This window comes from Aulonocara sp. 'chitande type north' Nkhata Bay, linkage group LG3 (genome assembly GCF_057382095.1).
Source record: "Aulonocara sp. 'chitande type north' Nkhata Bay isolate Kocher_YH1m ecotype deep benthic linkage group LG3, A_spYH_male_GT1.1, whole genome shotgun sequence".
Taxonomy (NCBI): Eukaryota; Metazoa; Chordata; class Actinopteri; order Cichliformes; family Cichlidae; genus Aulonocara; species Aulonocara sp. 'chitande type north' Nkhata Bay.
The window spans coordinates 28,246,529-28,269,248 of NC_141346.1; the positions used below are offsets into that span (position 1 = coordinate 28,246,529).

Here is a 22,720-nt window from a genome sequence, read left to right on the forward strand (position 1 = left end):
CCTTGCAATCTTACTCATATGTCCTGGGCGTGCCCTAGGTTGTCTGAATTTTGGCATCAACTCTTCAAAATAATTTCAGATACATTGGGTATAAAATTGATTCCGACTCCACATATCGCTATATTTGGAAAACCACCAAATAACCTTCATACTACAACTATTCAAAATAACCTTATGGCCTTTGTTTCTCTCATCGCTAGAAAAATAATTTTGTTGTTGTGGAAATCATCTCAGCCACCACTAATTAAAGTCTGGTTACAGGATATCTTAGGACTCTTAAAATTGGAGAAGATAAAATTCTCCATCAGAGGCTCATCCAATATATATATATATTTTTTTTACTCACTGGAAACCATTACTTATAAATACTTAGAAAAGTAGAACTCTCTCTGTAGTCCACCATATGACAGTGTACAAATTGTTCTGCTATTCCCGGCAGTGGCTGTTCTACCTTATAAGAATGCTTTATTTAAAGATATTCCAGCATTATTAATTTGTTTCAACCGCTGAGCAGGGATTCAGTAATATTAATATTGTTACTACTCTTAATATTTAAGATTTATATCAATATTTATTAATGTTAATATTAAACTATAAGGATACGCACTACTATCTTATTGTTGATTTCTTGTTCTTTCTTTTTTTTGTATATTTTGTATGGGTTAATTCATTTCCTCTGTAACATATTCATTTTTACATTATTGGGAGGGAGTGGGGGTATTCAGGTACTCATCCCATTTATGTTTTTTTTATATGCTATAAAAAAGAAAAAGATCATTTCTATATGTACCTATGTGTATTATGACAGTTTGGTATTGAAAAATAAAAGAAAACAAAGTGTAACCAGTTTTCCTTCCTCTGTGTCTGGCCATGACTGATTAGTCCCAGCTGTGTTCACACCTGTTACCCATCTCCTCGTTACCCTTCATGTGTGCCCTCTGTTCTTTGTCATGTTCTCCATAGTAGCTGTGCCATAGAGTGTCTTTCATGTTCTCTCAGTTATATCTGGTTATGAGTGCTTCAGTTGCCAAGATCTGAGTTCAAGTTTATCTTTTGTTTGCTTCTTTTAGTGTTTTGTCTTGTACTTTGCTTTATGTAATTACTATATCAAAAAAAGCTGCCTCTTTGAGTTAATATTGTCTCAGAGTCCTGTATTTGGGCCCTACTCTAGCCTCCAGCACAGCTCACCATGACACTAAAACTGTGTTTTGTCTGCTGAGCTGATCTTGAATGATCAACTCTCACAACCAATTTGGTCTTTTATAATTACAACAAAATAAAAGTCCTGCCAATGTCACAAAAAAGGAGGGAGAGATACCTGATAAAAATCAGTTCTGCCCAAATTTCATTAGAACATTGACTTTGCGACAAGAGGGGACAGCATGTTAGACCTTGTTTACTCAAACATTCAGCATACAAGGTGCTGCGAGATCGATCAACTTCAGACCAGACAACAAACGACGGAGGCTCCGGAAAAGTGCAATCAAACGATGAGTTTTATTATCACAGGAGAACAACCAACCGTCAGCATACGGATTGTTTTGCTCTGACAAGAATACATTGGGTTCTGGTTTTATAGGATAAAATATCACACCTAGGTCAATACAGTTCAAAAATACATGGTGACAGACGGGCAAAAGTTCAACTCGTGCAGACAAGGGTACATCACATACACTTTTAATAACCATAAACCGACATATAACTTCTCTTTTCTACATTACTTGCCTTTTAAGGTAATAACTTCAGGTCTTGGCATCTCTGAGAGCTAATAATGGACCCTCGTCATTAATCACTAAGTAGAGTACTTTGCAGCCAGTCTCAAATTGAAGTGGAAGACGCTTAGGCCTTCGCTCAGACCTGCTACTAGATTAATATGTGTATCGTAAGCGTGCATGCAATTAACCTGCTATGTTCTCATCTCCCCTCAGCATGTATCATCTGGACTTTCTCACCAGTGAAGCTTAAAACCTTCTAGAATGGAACATCAACTCTTAACCAAGCACATTTATGCATTGTGTATAAAATGAACTCAACCTGTAAAAAGAGAAAGGTCAATGTGATGACAGACATATTCAATGCAATTTTATAAACCCTGCAGGAAATATTACTGATAAATGATACTGTAAAACATATTATTAATACATTCTTCATAAGGCAGATTATATGGTAGCAATAAAAGAATCTCTGAATCCCAACAAAGGCTTCACCCCTCCCCCAGATTGGACAATCTTAAATACACCACTGATCTATGCATCAAAACTACAAAAATCACCCGAGTGCCAAAGAAGTGCCACTGTTTCCTGCTTCAATGACTACCGGCTGGTGACACTTACACCCATCATCGCAAAGTGCTTTGAGAGGCTGGTATTGAGGCACATGAAAACTCACCTTCCACCAAATCTGGAGCTGCTACAGTTTGCCTACTGCCCAAACCGCTCCAGAAATCATGCCATCTCGTCTGCTGTTCACCTTTCTCTCTCCCATCTCAACAAAAAGGACACTTATGTCAGATAGCTGTTTAATGACTTCAGCGCAGCATTCAACACTGTCATTCCCCAGAGGCTGGTGAAGAAGTTGGACCTACTGGGAATAAACATCACTCTCTGCAACTGGATCTTGGACTTCCTAACTGACAGGTTGTCACGGACCCAGCTCTGGAGGACTCGGGGTCCGTGAGCAGTTTTGACTCACCTCCCGTTGATATTGTTGTTATTATTATTTTGGTGATGTGTGTGTTTTTCTGCACTGTGCTGTGTTAGTCTGTGTCCCACTCATATATATAGGCAGGGTATGGGTGTGTATGTCTGCGGGTGTGGCTGGAGGATGGAGCTCAGCCACCTGCAGGCCTGAGGGGTGTGGCCCTGCGGAAGGACTGGCCACACCTGAAGTTCATGCCATACCTGTTGGTGATCAGGGCTCGTCGGGGGAGCTACTTAGGAGAGAGTTGGAGCTCCCACCGGCGCGGGATCATTAAGCTAAGACTCCAAGTCAGTGTGTAGCATTAGGAAGTGCGGATCGTGTGTGTGCGCGCGGGTTCAGTGTTTAACGGCTGCTTCTGTATTGTCCTGCAGGTGAAACGAGGGACCAGAAGGGCAGCACGCACAGGGTGTGCAGTAACACAACAGCGGGGAGCACGAGCACGAGCACAGACGTCGGAGGGAAGCACGCACACGGGGTTCGAGGGAGCAACGGGGAGTTATTGTGTTTACAGCTTTCCACTGTAAATAAAGAGCACTGTTTGCATCGCAGAGTCTGCGTTTTGGGTCCTCCTTTCCCCACATCCCCACGGTCTGCCCTCCAGACCGTGACAGAATGATCCCGCCAACCACCATGGACCCAGCAAACTCAGGAGTTGCCACGGAGGAGAGATCTCTCGCGCAGCTATGGGATTACTGCCGGAGCGTGATCCAGGCTGTAGACCCACACAGGAGACACCTACAGGTAGTGTTCCTTGACAATTACCTCACATCCACTACCCTCACCATGAACATTTTGGACATTAACAAACTTAGGCAATTGATCACTAGTTTAAGGGAGAGCTCGAGTTTTGAATTATTTGGCTTGGGTGGCCCGAGCACGGACAGTTCGGCTGCTCTCCTAGAGACTCTTGCCGCTTGGTTTTTCACGCGTCGGCGGAGGGCTTTCCCGTCAATGCTCGCGGCACAATCGTTTGATCCGCCATTACAGAAGGCATGCCGCACTCTCCACCGCCATTCCATTACGCCTCAACCTACTCCTGCGGTTTCAGCCCGGTCAGCTGGCAACGGACCGACAGCGCTCATTACCGCAGTGAGTAAACCAGACTATATTGTTTCAATAATAAACCCTGTCATGTACGATCAAAACACAGATGAACAGCGGATTTCCATGCACGCGGCCCCTCCTTCACGGAGGAGAAAGCGTCCTCGCAAGCAGCGTTCAACCACATCCACACTCACTCCTGTGCTGGTCGAAGACTCAGGACCAGCGGCTCTGGACGCCACAGTGAGTAAAATGGACTCTGCCGGTGTTATGAATTCCCTTCCTGTAAACACGACAATAGAAACTGTTTGCTGTACCTCCAAAGACTCAGAAAATGTTCCCTCTGAGACTGTAAGCTGGGAGCTGGGGAGTTCCGAGCATACAGACCCAAATGACTTTTTGGCTCAGTCTGACCGTATGGAGACGGAGGTTCTCCCCAGGGCTTCCCCAGAGGCCAAACTGGAGGTCTCAGTTGCCTCTGGACCCCTGGAATTTGTTGAGCCAGCTGTAACATTTTCATCCTCTCCACCCTTCATAATAGCCATCTCACCCTCACCTCAGCCTGCTGCCCAGCTGGTAGCTCAGTCTTCAGTCCAGTCAGCCTCTCACCTTCATCCTCAGTTGGAGGTCGATATGCCGGCTGGACCACCTCTGCCATCATTTCACCCATCTGTCCCTGCATCGCTGTCCAGTCTGCCGGGAGTAGCTGCCACACCATCGTCGCCTCCGCCCTCTGCAGCCACTTCTTTACCAGAGTTCCGTCCGACTGCAGCAACCACAGTACTCTCGGCTTTGCTGTCCGTATCACCTACTCTACCTTCACCTTCCCCACCTGCGGACACCGCGTCACCATCTTCGCCTCCGGATCATCCATCTGTGGCTGAAGCGCAGCCGGAGATGCCCGCACGGCCAGCTGTGGAGCCCTGCGAGCCGGCGCAGGAGCCCGGAGAGCGGGAGGCGGAGCAGGAGCTCAGAGAGCGGGAGGTGCCCGCACGGCCAGCCGTGGAGCCCTGCGAGCCGGAGCAGGAGCCCGGAGAGCGGGAGGAGCAGCTAGGCGAGGCGGAGCTCAGAGAGTGGGAGGTGCCCGCACGGCCAGCCGTGGAGCCCAGCGAGCCGGAGGAGGAGCAGCTCAGCGTGCCGGAGGAGCTAGGCGAGCCGGAGGAGCCCGCACCGCCAGCTGCGGAGCCCTGTGAGCCGGAGCTGGAGCAGCTCAGCGAGCCGGAGATAGGCGAGCGGGAGGAGCTCAGCGAGCCTGTGGAGCCCGCGCTGCCACCGGAGGAGCTCGGAGGTCCGGAGAGACCCGCTCAGCCTGAACTGGAGGTCAGCAAGTCAGATGGACCATCACGTCTAGCGCGCCCTCCACGCCAGCTACGCCCAGCGCGTCTGCGTCAGCAACCGGCGCGTCATCGACCGGCATGTCATCGGCCATGTACCACACCTCGCTGTTGTTCACCGGAGCTGCGCTGCCGCCACTGGATCCCGGGCAGGCCGCCTGGGGAGGAGCGCCGCCGCCGTCGGACCCGGGGCAGGCCGCCGGAGGAGCAGCAGCGCCGCCACCGCCACTGGATCCCAGGCAGGCCGCCTGGGGAGCAGCGCCGCCGGCGTCGGACCCGGGGCAGGCCGCCGGAGGAGCAGCAGCGCCGCTACCGCCACTGGATCCCGGGCAGGCCGCCTGGGGAGCAGCGCCGCCGCTACTGGGCCCGGGGCTCGCCACCGGAGGGGCAGCAGTGCCGCCGCCACTGGAGCAGTGGCAGGCCCCCAGAACTGTTTTGCTGCTGCTGCCGGACCTGTGGCCGTCCGCCGGAGCTGCAACGTTGCCGCCATTGGACTCGAGGTAGGCCCCCTGAACTCTTTTTGTAATGATGGGTCGCCTGAGACTGTTTTGTGGCGTTTTTCCTTTTTTGCTCCGTTGCAGGGGGTGCGGTCGGACTTTGGAACTGTGACCTTGGGGGGGTTGTTTCTTTTGTGGTTTTTGGTTCTGGCCCTCCGTCCTGGACCCCCGCCGCCCGCCCTGGGTTGGTTGTGCTGTGGTTTTTGGTTTGTGTTTTTGTTTTCGGGTCGTCGGGAGCCGACCCTTAGAGGGGGGGGTACTGTCATGGACCCAGCTCTGGAGGACTCGGGGTCCGTGAGCAGTTTTGACTCACCTCCCGTTGATATTGTTGTTATTATTATTTTGGTGATGTGTGTGTTTTTCTGCACTGTGCTGTGTTAGTCTGTGTCCCACTCATATGTATAGGCAGGGTATAGGTGTGTATGTCTGCGGGTGTGGCTGGAGGATGGAGCTCAGCCACCTGCAGGCCTGAGGGGTGTGGCCCTGCGGAAGGACTGGCCACACCTGAAGTTCATGCCACACCTGTTGGTGATCAGGGCTCGTCGGGGGAGCTACTTAGGAGAGAGTTGGAGCTCCCACCGGCGCGGGATCATTAAGCTAAGACTCCAAGTCAGTGTGTAGCATTAGGAAGTGCGGATCGTGTGTGTGCGCGCGGGTTCAGTGTTTAACGGCTGCTTCTGTATTGTCCTGCAGGTGAAACGAGGGACCAGAAGGGCAGCACGCACAGGGTGTGCAGTAACACAACAGCGGGGAGCACGAGCACGAGCACAGACGTCGGAGGGAAGCACGCACACGGGGTTCGAGGGAGCAACGGGGAGTTATTGTGTTTACAGCTTTCCACTGTAAATAAAGAGCACTGTTTGCATCGCAGAGTCTGCGTTTTGGGTCCTCCTTTCCCCACATCCCCACGGTCTGCCCTCCAGACCGTGACACAGGTCCCAGTCTGTCTCCATAGGAAATAACACAGACTGAGTACAGGATCACCACAGGGCTGTGTGCTTAGTCCACTGCTGTTCACCTTGCTAACACATGACTGTACTGCACAGTACAGCTCAAATCACATGATCAAGTTTTCAGATGACACAACAGTGGTGGGTCTCATCACCAACAACAATGAGTCTAAATACAGAGAGAAGGTACAGCAGTCTGTCTCCTGGTGTGGTTCCTGCAAGTTTCAAACATGCACTAGTGCAGCCACTGCTTAAGAAACCTGGTCTTGATCAGAATCAAATCAAATCAAATCAAATCACTTTTATTGTCACATCACATGTGCAGGTACATTGGTACAGCACATGTGAGTGAAATTCTTGTGTGCGAGCTTCACAAGCAACAGAGTTGTGCAAAATACAATAATGTAAACAAGCAAAATACAAGAATGGCTACATCTGAAACTAATAAATATATGAACAATATATAATAGATATATAATAGTATATGCATTTCTGGATGTGTATACTAAATATTTTTCTGTGTGTGTGTGTGTGTGTGTGTGTGTGTGTGTGTGTGTGTACATATTTTACAAATTAAATAGACTAAACAATAAATAAAATATATAAAAATATACAGAGTGAGACATGTGCAAACAGTGGCATTACTGTACAGTATGGAGTGCATAATGTTAAAGTTCCAGTAGTGAAGCTGTGGTGTCTATGACGTGTTCAGCAGTCTGATGGCCTGATGGAAGAAGCTGTCTCTCAGTCTGCTGGTACGGGACCGGATGCTGCAGAACCTCCTTCCTGATGGAAGCAGTCTGAACAGTTTATGGCTGGGGTGACTGGAGTCCTTGATGATCCTCCCCGCTTTCCTCAGGCACCGCTTCCTGTAGATGTCTTGGAGGGAGGGAAGCTCACCTCCAATTATCCGTTCAGAGCACCGCACTACTCGCTGGAGAGCTTTGCAGTTGTAGGCGGTGCTGTTTGCCATACCAGGTGGTGATGCATCCAGTGAGGATGCTCTCAATGGAACAGTGATAGGAGGTCCTGAGGATGCTGGGGCTCATGCCGAATCTTTTCAGTCTCCTGAGAAAGAAGAGGCGCTGCTGCGCCTTCTTCACTGTTTTGTTTGTGTGTACTGACCATGTAAGATCCTCAGCCAGGTGTACTCCAAGGAACCGGAAGCTGCTCACTCTCTCCACAGTAGCGCCGTTGATGGTGATGGGGGTGTGTACTTCTCTGCACCTCCGGAAGTCCACTATCAACTCCTTTGTCTTTGCGACGTTGAGGGTGAGATGGTTGTCTTGACACCAGTGGGTCAGGGCGCTGACCTCCTCCCTATAAGCCGTCTCATCACCATTGGTGATAAGACCCACCACTGTAGTGTCGTCCGCAAACTTCACAATGATGTTGGAGTTGTTAGTGGCTGTGCAGTCGTAGGTGTAGAGTGAGTACAGGAGAGGGCTCAGTACACACCCCTGTGGAGCACCAGTGTTCAGTGTGATGGGGGATGAGGTGATGTTGCCCAGTCTGACCACTTGGCGTCTGTCAGACAGGAAGCTAAGGATCCAGCTGCAGAGGGAGCTGCTCAGTCCTAGATCCTGCAGTTTCCTGTCCAGCTTCGAGGGAACGATGGTATTGAATGCTGAGCTGTAATCTACAAACAGCATTCTCACATACGTGTCTCTCTTCTCCAGGTGTGACAGGGCAGTGTGTAGTGTCAGGGCTATGGCATCAAAATCAGAATCAGAAAGGGTTTTATTGCCAAATGTTGAGCAGGTTTATAACATTAGGAAATTGCTGCGGTGCTTCAGTGCAAACATACTCTCATAAATTACGCTAAAATAGACATTAAAATAAAAATAAGAATAAGAATTAGAAGTGCTAAGTAGATAGATATATACATGATATATACATGAGTGCAGGTGGTGATCAGTGCCAAACATTGAATGATGCAGTGAACACAGCGTAGGGTCATGTGTTAGTGGTGGGAACAGTCATACGGTTATTGTTCATGTGTCCAACAGCAGAGGGGAAGAAACTGTTCTTATGGCGAGAGGTTCTGGTGCGAATGGACCGGAGCCTCCTGCCCGAGGGGAGCAGGTCAAACAGACTGTGTCCAGGGTGAGATGGGTCAGCTGAGATCCGAGCTGCACGCCCCAGTGTCCTGGAGGTGTACAGGTCCTGCAGAGATGGGAGTCTGCAGCCAATCACCTTCTCAGCAGAGCGCACAACACGCTGCAGTCTCTGTTTGTCCCTGATAGTGGCTCCAGCGTACCACACGGTGATGGAGGAGGTGAGGATGGACTCAATGATTGCAGTGTAGAATTGCATCATCGTCCGTGTTGGCAGGTTGAATTTCTTCAGCTGCCTCAGGAAGTACATCCTCTGCTGGGCTTTCTTAATGACGGAGGTGATGGTGGGCTCCCACTTCAGGTCCTGGGTGATGGTGGTACCCAGGAAGCGGAATGAGTCCACAGAGGTGATGGGGGTGTCAGTCAGGATGATGGTGGGGAGTGGGGCTGTGTGCTTCCTGAAGTCCACAATAATCTCCACTGTCTTCTGGGCATTCAGCACCAGGTTGTTGTGGCTGCACCAGGACACCAGACGTTCAACCTCCCTCCTGTAGGCAGACGCATCCCCGTCCGAGATGAGTCCAATAACGGTGGTGTCATCTGCAAACTTGATTAGCTTGACAGAATGGTGGGTGGAGGTGCAGCAGTTGGTGTACAGGGAGAAGAGCAGAGGAGAAAGAACACAGCCCTGAGGGGAGCCGGTGCTGATGGTCCGGGAGTCTGAGACATTCTTTCCCAGCCTCACATGCTGCTTCCTGTCCGTCAGGAAGTCAGTGATCCACCGGCAGATGGGATCAGGCACATTCATCTGGGAAAGCTTGCCTTGGAGATGGTCTGGAAGGATGGTGTTGAAGGCAGAGCTGAAGTCCACAAACAGGATCCTGGCGTAGGTTCCTGGGGAGTCCAGATGCTGCAGGATGAAGTGTAGGGCCATGTTGATGGCGTCATCTACAGACCTGTTGGCTCTGTATGCAAACTGCAGGGGGTCCAGGAGGGGGGCTGTGAGGGTCTTGAGATAGGAGAGAACCAGGCGCTCAAAAGACTTCATGACCACAGATGTCAGAGCCACGGGTCTGTAGTCATTTAGTCCAGTGATCCTAGGTTTCTTGGGGATAGGGATTATGGTAGAGGACTTGAAGCAGGCAGGCACATGACATGCGTTGAGTTGAAAATGCCAGAAAACACTGGGGCCAGCTCGTTTGCACAGTGTCTGAGGGTGGCAGGAGACACACCGTCTGGGCCGGGAGCTTTTCGAGCATTCAGACTCTTAAACTTCTTCCTCACACCTTCTTCATGAATATGAAGAGTTGTGGTGGGAGGAGGTGGTGTGAAATCCTCTTTTGTGTGGGGTGAGGAGGGGGGTGTTGTAGATAAAGTGTTTGAAGGTGGTGATGGCTCTATGGAGGGGGGAGAGGTGGGGGAATGAGTGTCCAAAGTGTCTCTATTGTTGGGGCCGTTGGAGGTGTGAAGACTTCCTGATGGCTCGTCAAAACGGCAGTAGAAGTCGTTAAGGGTGTTGGCCAAGAGCAAGTCATCAGTGGAGTGGGGGGTTTTAGGCTTGTAGTTGGTGATATTCCTAAAACCTTTCCACACAGAGGCCGAGTCATTCTCTGAGATCTGCTGCTGCATCTTCTCAGAGTGCTGGTGTTTAGCAATGTCCACTTCTTTAGTGAACCTGTACTTGGCCTCTCTGTAGCAGTCCCTGTCTCCGCTTCTGAACGCCTTTCTCTTTTCCAGCCACAGCTTTTTGAGTTTAGGAGTAAACCAGGGTTTGTCATTGTTATAACTCACCCTGGTGCGTGATGGCACAATGCTGTCCTCACAGAAGTGGATATAGGAGGTGACAGTGTCCGTAAACTCGTCCAAGCTGTTAGAAGCAGCCTTCATTGTGTCCCAGTCTGTAGACTCCAAACACGTGCGAAGCTCCTCCACAGCCTCGTTGCTCCACAGTTTTTTGGTCCTCACGACAGGTTTGGAGAGCTTCAGCCTCTGTCTGTACGCGGGGATTAGAAGGATCATGACATGGTCAGAAAGTCCGAGTGAAGCGCGGGGCACCGCACGATAGGCCCCGCTGATCGTGCTGTAACAGTGGTCTAATGTCCTCTCCTCTCTGGTCGGGCATTTAATATACTGCTTGTATTTGGGAAGCTCATGGCTCAGATTGGCTTTGTTAAAGTCCCCAAGAGCAATGATGAGAGAGTCCGGGAATGTCCGCTCCATGTGCAGTATCTGCTCCGTGAGTGTGCACTGAGCTGCCTGCGCATCCGCATCTGGCGGGATGTAAACAGCGGCCAGGATGAATGAAGCAAACTCCCGCGGAGAATAAAACGGTTTGCAGTGAATAAAAAGGTATTCCAGAGAGGAAGAGCAGTGCTGAGCAATCACTGTTACATCTGTGCACCAGCCACACAGTTTTAGCGAACTATAGACCTACTTCCAAGCTCCCTTTACTTTCCAAGGTTTTAGAGAAAATTGTTTTTAGTCAACTGAAAGATTTTCTAGATGATAATGGCATCCAAATTTATTTACCCCTGAAGCAGAAGGGTGGCATCTCCATAAAACCTCTCACAACATGCCTAGATGACATTAAAGCTTGGTTGGCTCTAAACTTTTTAAATTTTAATGAAAAGAAAACAGAGTTGTTGGTGTTTGGACCCAGTGGTCCCTGCGAGTCCTCCTCTGTAGATACGTGGGGGTCAGTCAGTCATTGCTCTCAAGTCTGCAGCTGGTTCAAAACGCTGCTTCATGACTCCTAACAGGAACTTTTAAAATAGAGCATATAACCCCTGTCCCAGCCTCACTGCACTGGCTGCCTGTGTCTTTTAGAGTTAATTTTAAAATTCTTATGTTCACAGTCTTGCCCCGCCTTACCTCTCTGAGCTTCTTCATCTCCACACACCCTGTCGGTCTCCCAGGTCAGCTGCCCCTGGAGGTACTGAGATCCAGGAGGAAGCTCAGAGGGGAGCGGGCCTTCTTTATCGTGGCTCCAAAATTATGGAATAATTTGCCCTTGCACGTTAGAGAGGCCCCTTCACTGTCCAATTTTAAATTGCGTCTTAAAACCCACTTTTATTCTTTGGCCTTTAACCTCAGTGAGACTTAATTTCCCCTTGAAATTAAATTGCCGTACTTTCCGGACTACAAAGCGCACCTGAATATTAGCCGCACAAGCTAAAATCAGGGGAAAATCCTGTTTTGTACCTACATCAGCCGCACCTGACTAAAAGCCGCAGGTGCTTTAATGTTTGCTTACCATATGTAAGAGAATATGCACAAAGGGGATTGTCAGGAAAGAGATGGCTGTTTGGGAACACATCCCTTGTATTAATATTTTGAAAAACAAGTTACCGGTACATATTTGCACAACTTTTTATGTACAAGTACCGGTAATTACAAGAACGAAACATGTACTGTGCTTTATAAACGAGTAACAAATGTAGTAGTACATAACAATAACCTACAGCACACCAGAAAAAACGATTTGGCCTACCTTTTAGGCTCAGGTGCAGTAACATGGCTTTAACAAGAAGAAAAGTCAGTCATTCACCACCATCTTTCTCTTCTTCCTGCGCACTAAAACCACCAAAGTCCTCTTCTCCAGTGTCGGCTTTCAAAACCAAAAAAATTCTCGTTGTCAGTGTTGGAGTCGAACACCCTCTGAAGGGCCGTGGCGGTGTCCTCATCTCCATCAAGCAGCAGTCCAGCCCTTTGAAATCCGTTGGTGATCGTGGATGTTTTCACACTTCTCCACTCTGTCAGATGTACAGTCCTTTTCGTTTCATAAATTTGTGACACCAGAATGGCCCACCTCTGAAATTTTTTATCTTCATTTCGTTGGCTTGTAGTCGGATCTGCACACCTGAAACACCTCACCCGTTTGCTCTTTACAATCATACCTTCATAGTACAAGACATCACAACACTTCTTGTTTTACTATGAAACACTATCAGAAAAGAAATAAACCTTTAAAAGTTATCACCCACATTTAAAAACATTATATTATAAAAACAACAAATATGACTGAAAGTATTACATTTATAGTTGCAAGGTATTATCTCTGTATGAAATATTGAGTTCTATTTTTATTTTTTGAAAGCCTACACTGGCTGTTTTAGTGGAAGTACACGTATAGGTTAATGATACCTAGCCAATATAATCCACTCAAAATGCTCTACAACCTAGCCTGACTAAATCTAGGCCAAGTGAGCTGATATTAGGTGATTTCAAAGACACATTTTACTCCAAGCTGAACCCATACAGCTATTATTTTAGCATGTATTGATTTCATTACTGATTTCATAACCAATTTGATTTGTGTACATTTGAACTAATGGAGCTCTGTAGAGTTAAGGATGTTGGGAATTCCTTTTTTTTTTCAAAATATAGCCTTGAGGTTTACTTCTTGACCTCACCGATTCTTTGGATATCCCAGCTGGAGGAGAGGCCGGGGCTGCCCTGTGTCCCCCTCCTCAGTAGTTTTCCTCTAATTCTATTGTTTATCTGGCTGAGGCAGCTTTTACTCATTTTACGACAGGCAAACCCCCACTGTCAATACATTCTTCGATCCATACAGAGTTACACACCAAAGTTTATAGCTAAGCCAACTAATCTGCCACGTCAGAGGTCAGGGTTCAGCAACTTAATGTAATTCGTGAGAGCTTTAAGGTCGCATGAAATGCTTTGAGAACACAATGGGATGAATAGCCGCATTGAGACCAGGAGGCCCAGGTTCGAATCCTGCTCAAACCCACTACTGTCCTTAAAACAGGGGTTGACTAAAGGTAGACGTAAGTGACTTTGCAAAATGTCCCAAATTTAGCAGCAGTGGTGCTGAACATGTTGCTAACAGCTCCACATTTTCCTCCCTCTGTACCTGGGTAGTTCCTGCAGCACCAAAGAAGTCCACCTGTCCCTCTCCTCACGTTGTTATGATTTCCTATTGTGTTTGACAAGGTTTGTGATCTTGCCACATGTGTCATGGAAACAGACAACACGTGGTACATGAGTGTAGAAACTGCTTTAATTATCAAGCGAGTGAACCATGATGAGTGTCTACAGTTGTAGTTATGAAGCTAATAATTGGTGACATCCTATTTATTCTAAATTAGTAAGATGAGCAATGAGGTTGAACAAGGCACAAGCCTAAACCACTCAGGAGAGACAGAGCTTTTTGCTTTAGTTTTAATTTGACTTTATATTAAGACCGTCTATTCTTGTCTTGTGAATAAAACAAATACACTGCTTAAGCACTCATGATAGTATATTTTGAAGGTGGATTTCAGTCCCTGACTATGTAAGACGACATGAATGAACGTACATTTCAAAATAAATCACAATGCATAACATGTAACTGGCTACATCTCATTGTTTTTGTTTGACTTTTAGAGAATCAGAGGAGCGCCTGAGGAGTAGGTTTCAGTGTCGTGGTGGTACGCTGAGTAAGCCGTAGTAGTGCTGGAGGAATATGTTCGCCCGCTGTAATTTCTCATCTTTCTCGCCAGCTCGTCTGATGGTGTCTGCTCCGACACTTTCACCTCTGGAAAATCACTGCTCATGAAGGTGTTTGTCATGGTCTCGTTGCCACTGTCGGGGAGGGTCCCATCCCTCCTGCTGTTATGATGCTGCCCGGTCGACAGGTAGCCCTTGTTCCTTTTGCCCTTCCGCGTACTGATGCGGATGACCCCGTGCACCAGCTTGCACTCGGCCTCTTTATCCTCCAGGTTGTAGTCCTGAGCGATGCTGTAGATGAGCTCGCTGATCTCGCGGGAGAAGGAGGAATCAGAGGTGCACTTGGCCAGCTGGTCAATCTGATGCAGGGCGTAAAGCTCCAGCAGCTTCTTGGTGATCAGAGAGTCAATGTCTTTGTCGCTCTGCTCATCCAAGTCATAGTCTTCGTAGGATATAAGGCTGGTGCTGCTGACCGGCCGCTGGTTATCCCCTTTACCTGATGCGCGACCCCGTTTGGGGTCAGCAACTGGGTACTTTACCTTCTGACCTGCTATGTGCACATCTGGGTAACGGAAACTGTCATTCAGGGGCAACCTGGGGGTCTTGGGCTGCTTATTATTGGGCTCCAAAGACATGCCAGGGGTTTTCACAGCTATGCCATTAGGAGGTCGAGGGTCAGCGACCGTTTTGGGGGTATGGTCTGTGGAGCTCTCGTTAACGGGGAGGCAGGGCTCCCGGGTGCCATAAAATCCACAGGTGAGAACAGAACAGATAAGAGCCTTACAGCTACTCCAGCCCATGGAGGCACAGGACTGCCTGCTGCTCGGCACGCTGTCTGCCGACCCCGGAATAAATCCTATTGTCTCTGAACCCCTTCCTGTGCCGTTTCGAGGGTGGCTTCTTCCTCGACCATACCTGCCCTCTGAATAGCGGGAGTGGTCACGTATTTGCTCCCCATGAGGATCCTTGTAGGAGTCTTGGCTGGTTGTGCTGTCCCTGGATATAGTCCGGTTGGTTCGATGGTTGTCCGCCCTAGAGCAAGAGTTGGGGTACTTGTGGCGTGGAGCCCCTGTGCTGTGGCCAGGCATGGCTCAAAAAGCCTGCACTGAAAATAATGTTTTGTTCAATTTACTCAAATTTTTTTTATGACAAGTTGTTGCACAAAATAAATTTGTTTGAATCCAGAAATATTTTTTAAGTACACTGAATTTAATTTAAGCGAGTAAAACCAACATATATTTTTAAGCTACTTTAACTTAACTGTTGTGGATACGACTTAGTCAAATATTATTAGTAAGTCCAACTAAGGTCGTGTTAAGTGTACCAAAATAATTTGTTTCCTTTACACTTATGTCCCAAACTTATATTCAAATCAATCAAATTGTTAATTTCTCTCTATTTCAATTAAATTAAGTTTACTTAAAAAAATATTGCTTACCCTGATTTGTAGTTTTTAAAAACGTCAATAATGAAAACTACAAAATTCTTTCACATCATTTATTAATGCTAAATTTGTTGCAAACAGAATAAGAATCCACATCTCTAAGGGAAATTGCTGCAATTTGTATAATACAAATTACAAAACTTTTGCCTATGAACTAGCTTTACAAAGCTGTATTCAAACAAAACAGAAACAACAGACAAGAGAAATGTTAACCAATGTTTCTCTTCCTCTAAAAAAGAAAAAAAAAACTCCTTACATAAAAGAATAAAACACTGCCAGCAGTATAAAGTATCACAATTAGAAACTGATGGTGGGGTGGGTGCAGTTTTCTCTGTGGTGGGGTTGGGTGGACTGTCCCGGGCTCTGTGGGGCCGGGGGGCGCTGCTGCACTGGGCCCCGGTCTGGATGGGCCTGGGCCCCCTTCCCCTGGCGGGTGTGCCTACTGGGGTCAGCGGGGGAGCTGGCCCCAGGGAGGGGTTACCTGCCCCTCCCTTCCTTCCCTCCCCATCTCCAGCTGCCTCCCTCTTCCCGCTCCACCACAACCACCCACACATGCAGGGCCTTGGAGTAGGGGTATGTCACCAGGGTGCAGAGGAGGCTACCCCCCCTCTGTCCCCTTCTGGCTGCCTCTGCCTCAATTTTATCCCACAACTTAGACATTCACATTATTCACACTCTCATTACACATACATATAGGATATTGGGGGTGGGCACAATCACGGAGTCCAAATTACCATCAGGGTGTACACCTCACCCCTGGCGTCGTTGCCCACCTCTCAATTTTAAATACACTTAGACATTGAGGGCTATCAGGAGGGACTATGTGCTTACCTGCTGCTCCTTGGCAGGTAGCTCCATGCCCTCCTGGGTTTTAATTGCACCTTAGAACACACATGCATCAACACTACAATGAGCGGGTGGAGGGAGGTTTGGAGTCTTCTCCCACCCCCATTCTCTGCGGCCTGCTGGAGCGGGAGGGCTAGGTGGAGTTGGCCGTCCGACTGCGGTCTGGAGTGTGGGGCCTCCCTGCTGCTACGGAGTCGGAGTGGTCTGCCTCTCCCCACCGCAGGGAAAAGGGTAACACCACCTGGGTCTGGGTGCGGTTCCCCCCTCCAGGGGCAAGGGTACCTAGACCCGGTTTGTAGAGTACGCTTGGGGAGTGTGATCGTGTGTACAGCGTCTCTTTATGTTTGTCTCCACGTTGGTTGAGTGTGGAGTGCATATGAGAGCATGAGGGGGGGAATGGATGTTTGTGTCTGTGTGTGCCTGTATGTCTGTGTCTATATGTCAGGCTGGGTATCAGACGCCACCTCTCTGGGGACACCTCAGGCCCTCCAAGGTTTGGAGGCCTATCTCCACCTACCACCACTTCCCCTGCCGGTGGCGGACTCCCTCAGGTGTCGGTGCGTTGGTGGTTCTTTGTGTCCGGGGGTGGGCGTCCAGGTACACACCGGCTCACTCCTTGGCGGCCGCTTATCGGGGCCTGGAGCCTGGCGCTCGCTCGGGCCCCTTCGGGGGTGGGGTGCCCCCGGCCTCTCAGCCTGGGGCTCGGTCACTCAGGCACAGCTGGCGGCCGGCGGAGCTCATGGGCGCGTCACTGCAACTCCCCCTGGCTTCTGCTCCGCGGCTGCTGAGTGAACCCTCATCTGGGACTCTCCTCAGCTCTTACTGGAACAGTGGCGCGGCTGCCCCTCTGTTGGTCTTCCTTGGTCTCTTGTGTTCTGGGGGCCTCCGGATGTCTGGAGTTTTGATCTCCTCCATACCTGCTTCACACCCTGGAGGACGGGGCTGTGGCCCCCCCACACTCCCTAGCAGATCGTTACATGGAGAAACCTTTGGAATACAAGCGCGCTGATCCACACAGGTATGCACACGGGTGTTCACTGCTCGTAGACCCAAATTACACCTTTCTTGGCTGCTACTTCGAAGCACATCTGTCCTGCGTGCTGCACAACAACATTGAATATTTAGTATTTACTGCTGTTTACACTTAGCTAGATTAATGCGATGGTGTTGTGTTTAGTATGTTGCTTTGTTTTTTTTTTGTCTTTTTTTTGCTTGTTTTCTATTCTTCTCTCAACAGGTGATCCAGGAGATTTTTATTTTTTTTTCTCCCCCCCTTTCTCACTGTCCCTCTCCCCTTCTGTTTTACCTTTCTTTCCTCTTTCTTTCTCCCTTTCCTATCCCTCACTCATGTCTGTCCCATCTGTAACATCTGAAAATAAAATATAATAAATAATAAAAACAAAGATCGACCAAATGGACCAATACGGCAATGCCACGATGATCCATTTGGCAAAGTAAATCCATTGGGTATCCTTGTTGGTCTTCAGACAACAATTCTGACGACTAAAGAACCAAATGGGACAGGGGAGAAAAAAAAAAAAAAAAGAAACTGATGCATCCACAAACTAACCAGTTTCAGACTTGCTGTTCTGCGATCCATATTTAGAAATTGCATTTTAATAAGGTAATTAGACTTAAAACTAAAATTGTGTTTTCCTTACTGCTTATTGACCACTGTCTTTCCATTCTAGTCCTTCCTTGAAGATTCTGAATGTTTTACATGTTTTCTGACCTAACATACTCGCTTCGAAACAATTAATAGTCTTTAAAGTGTTACCAGTGTGCTGCAGTGTGGTAATCATGAATTATTTTTTTTTGTTTTCTTTTAAATTCGGTTGAGTTAACACTGATTATACGCAGGGCAGCAGCTATAACTGAATAATTACAAAATTGCTCTTCAAGCTACTCAAATGTACCACACGTGAAACATTCATTATTGAAAGTTAAAATGTTCAATCAAAACATAACACAGAACAAATGATTGTTGTACAAGAGTTTCACTCCTATTCACAAGAGCACCAGTCATTGGTAATTTACATAACAGCATTCTCTTGATGTGTGGTTTTAGAAATCTTCCTATCCAGCAGATATTAAATGTTTAGGACATTGAAGGAGATGATATCCAGACAGACCTGAAGAAGCACACCATGGGCATTTATGTCATCAACAAGGAGGATGGACAAAATGGACATTATGATTAGGGGTGGGTTTTTATAATCGATTCATCGATTAAAATCGATTCTGGCTTGGATAACGTAAAATCGATTCATTAAAATCCTGAATCGATTTTTTAATATAAATTTATTTTGTCCGAAATGCCAGAATCTCTGGTGACATCTCACAAAATTTCAAGAACCACCAAACAGTAAATGAGAGCAGGTACAGGGATTCTGCACATAGACTTAAACACACAGCGCAACCCGCGGATCAGAATCAGTTAGATGTCGCCTTTCTCACAGTCGGGGCTGAAAGCCGACAGCTCGCTGATCCGGGTCCGAGCTTTGTGTTCACGCCCTTTATGCGCTGATTCTAAAGCTGTTAGTTTGATCTCTCTCCAAACAATATTGACCGAACCAGCAGCAAAAGAAGATCCAAACGCTTCACATAAACATCGTCATGAATTCACTCTTTTACTGTTTTGCTTCCATTGCGATGCGCAGCTCTCTCTCTCCCTCTCTCTCTCTCTCCCTCTCTCCCTCCCTCCCCCCCCCCCCCTCTCTCTCTCGAACAGTTTCGCTTTCTTCATTATTCGTTTGCTTGTTACGCACAAGTCTACTGTTGTTTACAGCGCTGTCGGCCGCTGTTTTTTTCCCTTTTACATTCTTCCGAAAAGAAAACCTCATTTCTGCTGTTCAATACTGAACAAATTTAAACTTTTTAATATTATTCAAAATGCAAAATGCTTAGCCGTGTGTCTAATAAAAGCGCTGTAACGTCAGAGGCAATGTTCATTAATTAATGGTTTTCTTTCGTTTTTGATGTACTGCAGAATATTTTTATAAAATCCCAGGCCAGGAAAATCACCTTCATGTTTTTCTGTGTTTTATCTTCAGCTACTTTGACACAAAGGCATCTGCTGTGATGCTCACACCTTGGATAAAGTCTTGCGAGTGTCAGCTTCCTTTTTATAGATACAAAAATATGTAAATGTTCTGATCTGAATTATACTTCTGACTGTCAAAATTTCCCAGATTTAAATCGAATCGAATCGAATTAAATCGAATCGTGGATCGAATCGATTTGGGACCTTGTGAATCGGAATTGAATCGATTCTAGAAATCAGTGACGATACCCAGCCCTAATTATGATGACATTGGAATATTTGTTGAAGGGGAGATAGTCATGGACAACATTGGATCTCTGGCCCAAACAGAGAGCAGAGAAAATTTAGATGTGCAACTAAAAACATGCTTGCCATGTAATCCCCAAACATCTCTGAAATTGCTCTGCAAACTTCAGAGTACTTGTACTTCAGAAGTCCTGTGGGTACCGTAAAGACTCATGTATGCACACAAACCACATTTTTTTTGCAATCTGATCCTCTTTCTCTTGGCTGTTTCCTTCAGGGATCACCACAGTGAATGATCCACCTCCATCTAAGCATATGCTCTGCATCCTCTTAACTCACAAGAACTAAATTCCTGTTTTTCATTTCACTTTCAGAAGTTTTTTTTTTCTTTTGTCCTGGATAAAATAAATTTAATCATATATATTAATTGATATTAATAATATCAATATTAATAATCACAAGAACCCTTAAGATGAGATAGATAAACTTGTCCCTGCAATACTGTGACAAATACTGTTGTGATAAATATGTAAGGAATTTGCATGTACTTACCAAAATAACACCATCTTCTTGAATAAACAGTAACACATAAGGGGAAGAAAATCTGCCAGAAAAGGAAGACAAATAAAAAAAATAAAATAAAATAAAAACTTTAGAAAGACAAACAATTACCGTTTCCAAGCCATTAGTGCATTACTTCATGATACTCCCTTGTAACAAAACAAATCTTACTTGTGCCTCTGTGCAAACTACAGATGGCACGATACCACTTTTTTATGTCCGATACCGATATCATAAATTTGATTATCTGCCGATGCCGATATGAATCCGATATAGTGTATTTTATAATAAATAAAACTGTTTTTATAAATATTTTGCTGCATTTTGTATAAGTTCATACTCAGTTTTAAAAACAAAACATTAAAACTATTCTGTTATACCTGTATGCAAAAAATACACTGCACCCAAAATATTTTATACTTCAGCAATACTGATCAACCTAAAAAACTTACACCATCCTCCTTATTCAGGTATTCTAAACAGTACATAGAAATATTAAACTAATAGGGCTGCCAACTCCCAGCAAAAATATTAGGAAACCACCCCGCACCCTCCGCCTGATAATGCTTAATTGACGTAATCTACTTTAATGCACAGAAATCAATTATTTTTCTATAATAATTAGATTCAATATTTTTCTTCAATACAGTTGCAGACAGCGCAGATGGTACCTTCCCAAAGGAAAAAGTGCTGTATGTACTACTATTACTAGGGTATATATTAGACTTAATATTTACTACATACAATAATGGATCTCTATACATTTAACCAGATCACCACTTTGGTAGTAAGATTTAGAATAATTATTTATTAAAAGCTAGACATTTTAAATGAGAATAAGAAAGAAAATTATGTCTTTGTGCCCCCCTTTCCCTGTTAATGCCCTACCTGGCCCCCTGGCAAAACTTTGCTAGATCCGCCCCTGCACAGTTACCAGATGTCAGCTACATAGAAAAGGATCCTGGTGTTATTTGTCTCTCATAAACAGTTCATAACTTCCCTTCAACTCATTCATGTGACCTAAAATGTAAACCTGTTTCTTCATTACCTGTTCAGCTCTAATGATTCAGTAAAAACTTCTCCTGCACTCAGAAAAATAAAGGTGCCAACTGGAACCAAAAGTGGTTCTTTAGACTGATGCCATAGAAGAACCTTTTTTGGTGCCACAAAGAACCTTTCAAACAATGGTTCTTTGAAGAACCATTTCTTTCAGTGGTTCATTGAAGAACCTTTTAAAGGTGCCCCAAAGAACCATCAAGAAATGGTTCTTTGGGGCACCTTTAATGGTTTTTCAAAGAACCTTTTTAAAAATGGTTCTTTAAAGAACCATTTTTAAAAAGGTCCTTCAAATGGTTCTTTAAAAGAACCATTTTAAAGAACCTTTTTTGAGTGGTTCTTTAAAAAAACATTTTAAATCTTTCAAAATAAAATGCATCATAAATTGAATTTGAGTAGGGTAAAAATAAATACGAGCACAGCATAGACATATATTAATGGTTTATTGTCATTTTGTAGTTACCAAAAGACAAAAAGGCATTTTAACCCTCAGCACAACATCACTACTAATACATGTCACATATTAGTGTTTTAAACAGTAATAATTAAATATATTTGCTATACTATAAATAAATATATATATAAATACTATAGCTACAGATAACACAACAATACATGTATTGTTTAATTAATAAAACATCAGAAAGTCATAAAACACATTAGAAATAGCAATAGCTTCATAACAGACCAATAAATCAACACATTTTCATCAGCAGATGTTTGCATGTTCAGTAAAAATATTTCAACAACAAGTTTATGATTAAAATGATCAATGAACTTTAGCATTACGCTATGTAATGTACGTTTCATGTTGTACTCATGGTCCTTTGTTAGTCCAGTTTAGGATAATGTCTCTGACGTATGTTTCATATCAAATACAGGGAGTGCAGAATTATTAGGCAAATGAGTATTTTGTCCACATCATCCTCTTCATGCATGTTGTCTTACTCCAAGCTGTATAGGCTCGAGAGCCTACTACCAATTAAGCATATTAGGTGATGTGCATCTCTGTAATGAGAAGGGGTGTGGTCTAATGACATCAACACTCTATATCTGGTGTGCATAATTATTAGGCAACGTCCTTTCCTTTGGCAAAATGGGTCAAAAGAAGGACTTGACGGGCTCAGAAAAGTCAAAAATAGTGAGATATCTTGCAGAGGGATGCAGCAGTCTCAAAATTGCAAAGCTTCTGAAGCGTGATTATCGAACAATCAAGCGTTTTATTCAAAATAGTCAACAGGGTCGCAAGAAGCGTGTGGAAAAACCAAGGCGCAAAATAACTGCCCATGAACTGAGAAAAGTCAAGCGTGCAGCTGCCAAGATGCCACTTGCCACCAGTTTGGCCATATTTCAGAGCTGCAACATCACTGGAGTGCCCAAAAGCACAAGGTGTGCAATACTCAGAGACATGGCCAAGGTAAGAAAGGCTGAAAGACGACCACCACTGAACAAGACACACAAGCTGAAACGTCAAGACTGGGCCAAGAAATATCTCAA

General features: G+C 45.8%; 2 protein-coding genes across 2 annotated transcripts; one reads left to right on the top strand and one right to left on the bottom strand.

The window, feature by feature from the left end:
* Window positions 1-3,651: 3,651 nt before the first annotated feature.
* Window positions 3,652-5,601, top strand: LOC147335002 (uncharacterized). The gene is made up of 2 exons (XM_086286889.1): window positions 3,652-4,628; window positions 4,812-5,601. Exons 1-2 carry the CDS (start codon window positions 3,652-3,654, stop codon window positions 5,599-5,601), a joined length of 1,767 nt encoding a protein of 588 aa, XP_086143015.1.
* Window positions 5,602-13,942: 8,341 nt separating this feature from the next.
* On the bottom strand, window positions 13,943-15,115 carry LOC147335003 (keratinocyte differentiation factor 1-like). Its single transcript, XM_086286954.1, has one exon. It carries the CDS (start codon window positions 15,113-15,115, stop codon window positions 13,961-13,963), a length of 1,155 nt encoding a protein of 384 aa, XP_086143080.1. The 3' UTR covers window positions 13,943-13,960.
* Window positions 15,116-22,720: the final 7,605 nt, after the last annotated feature.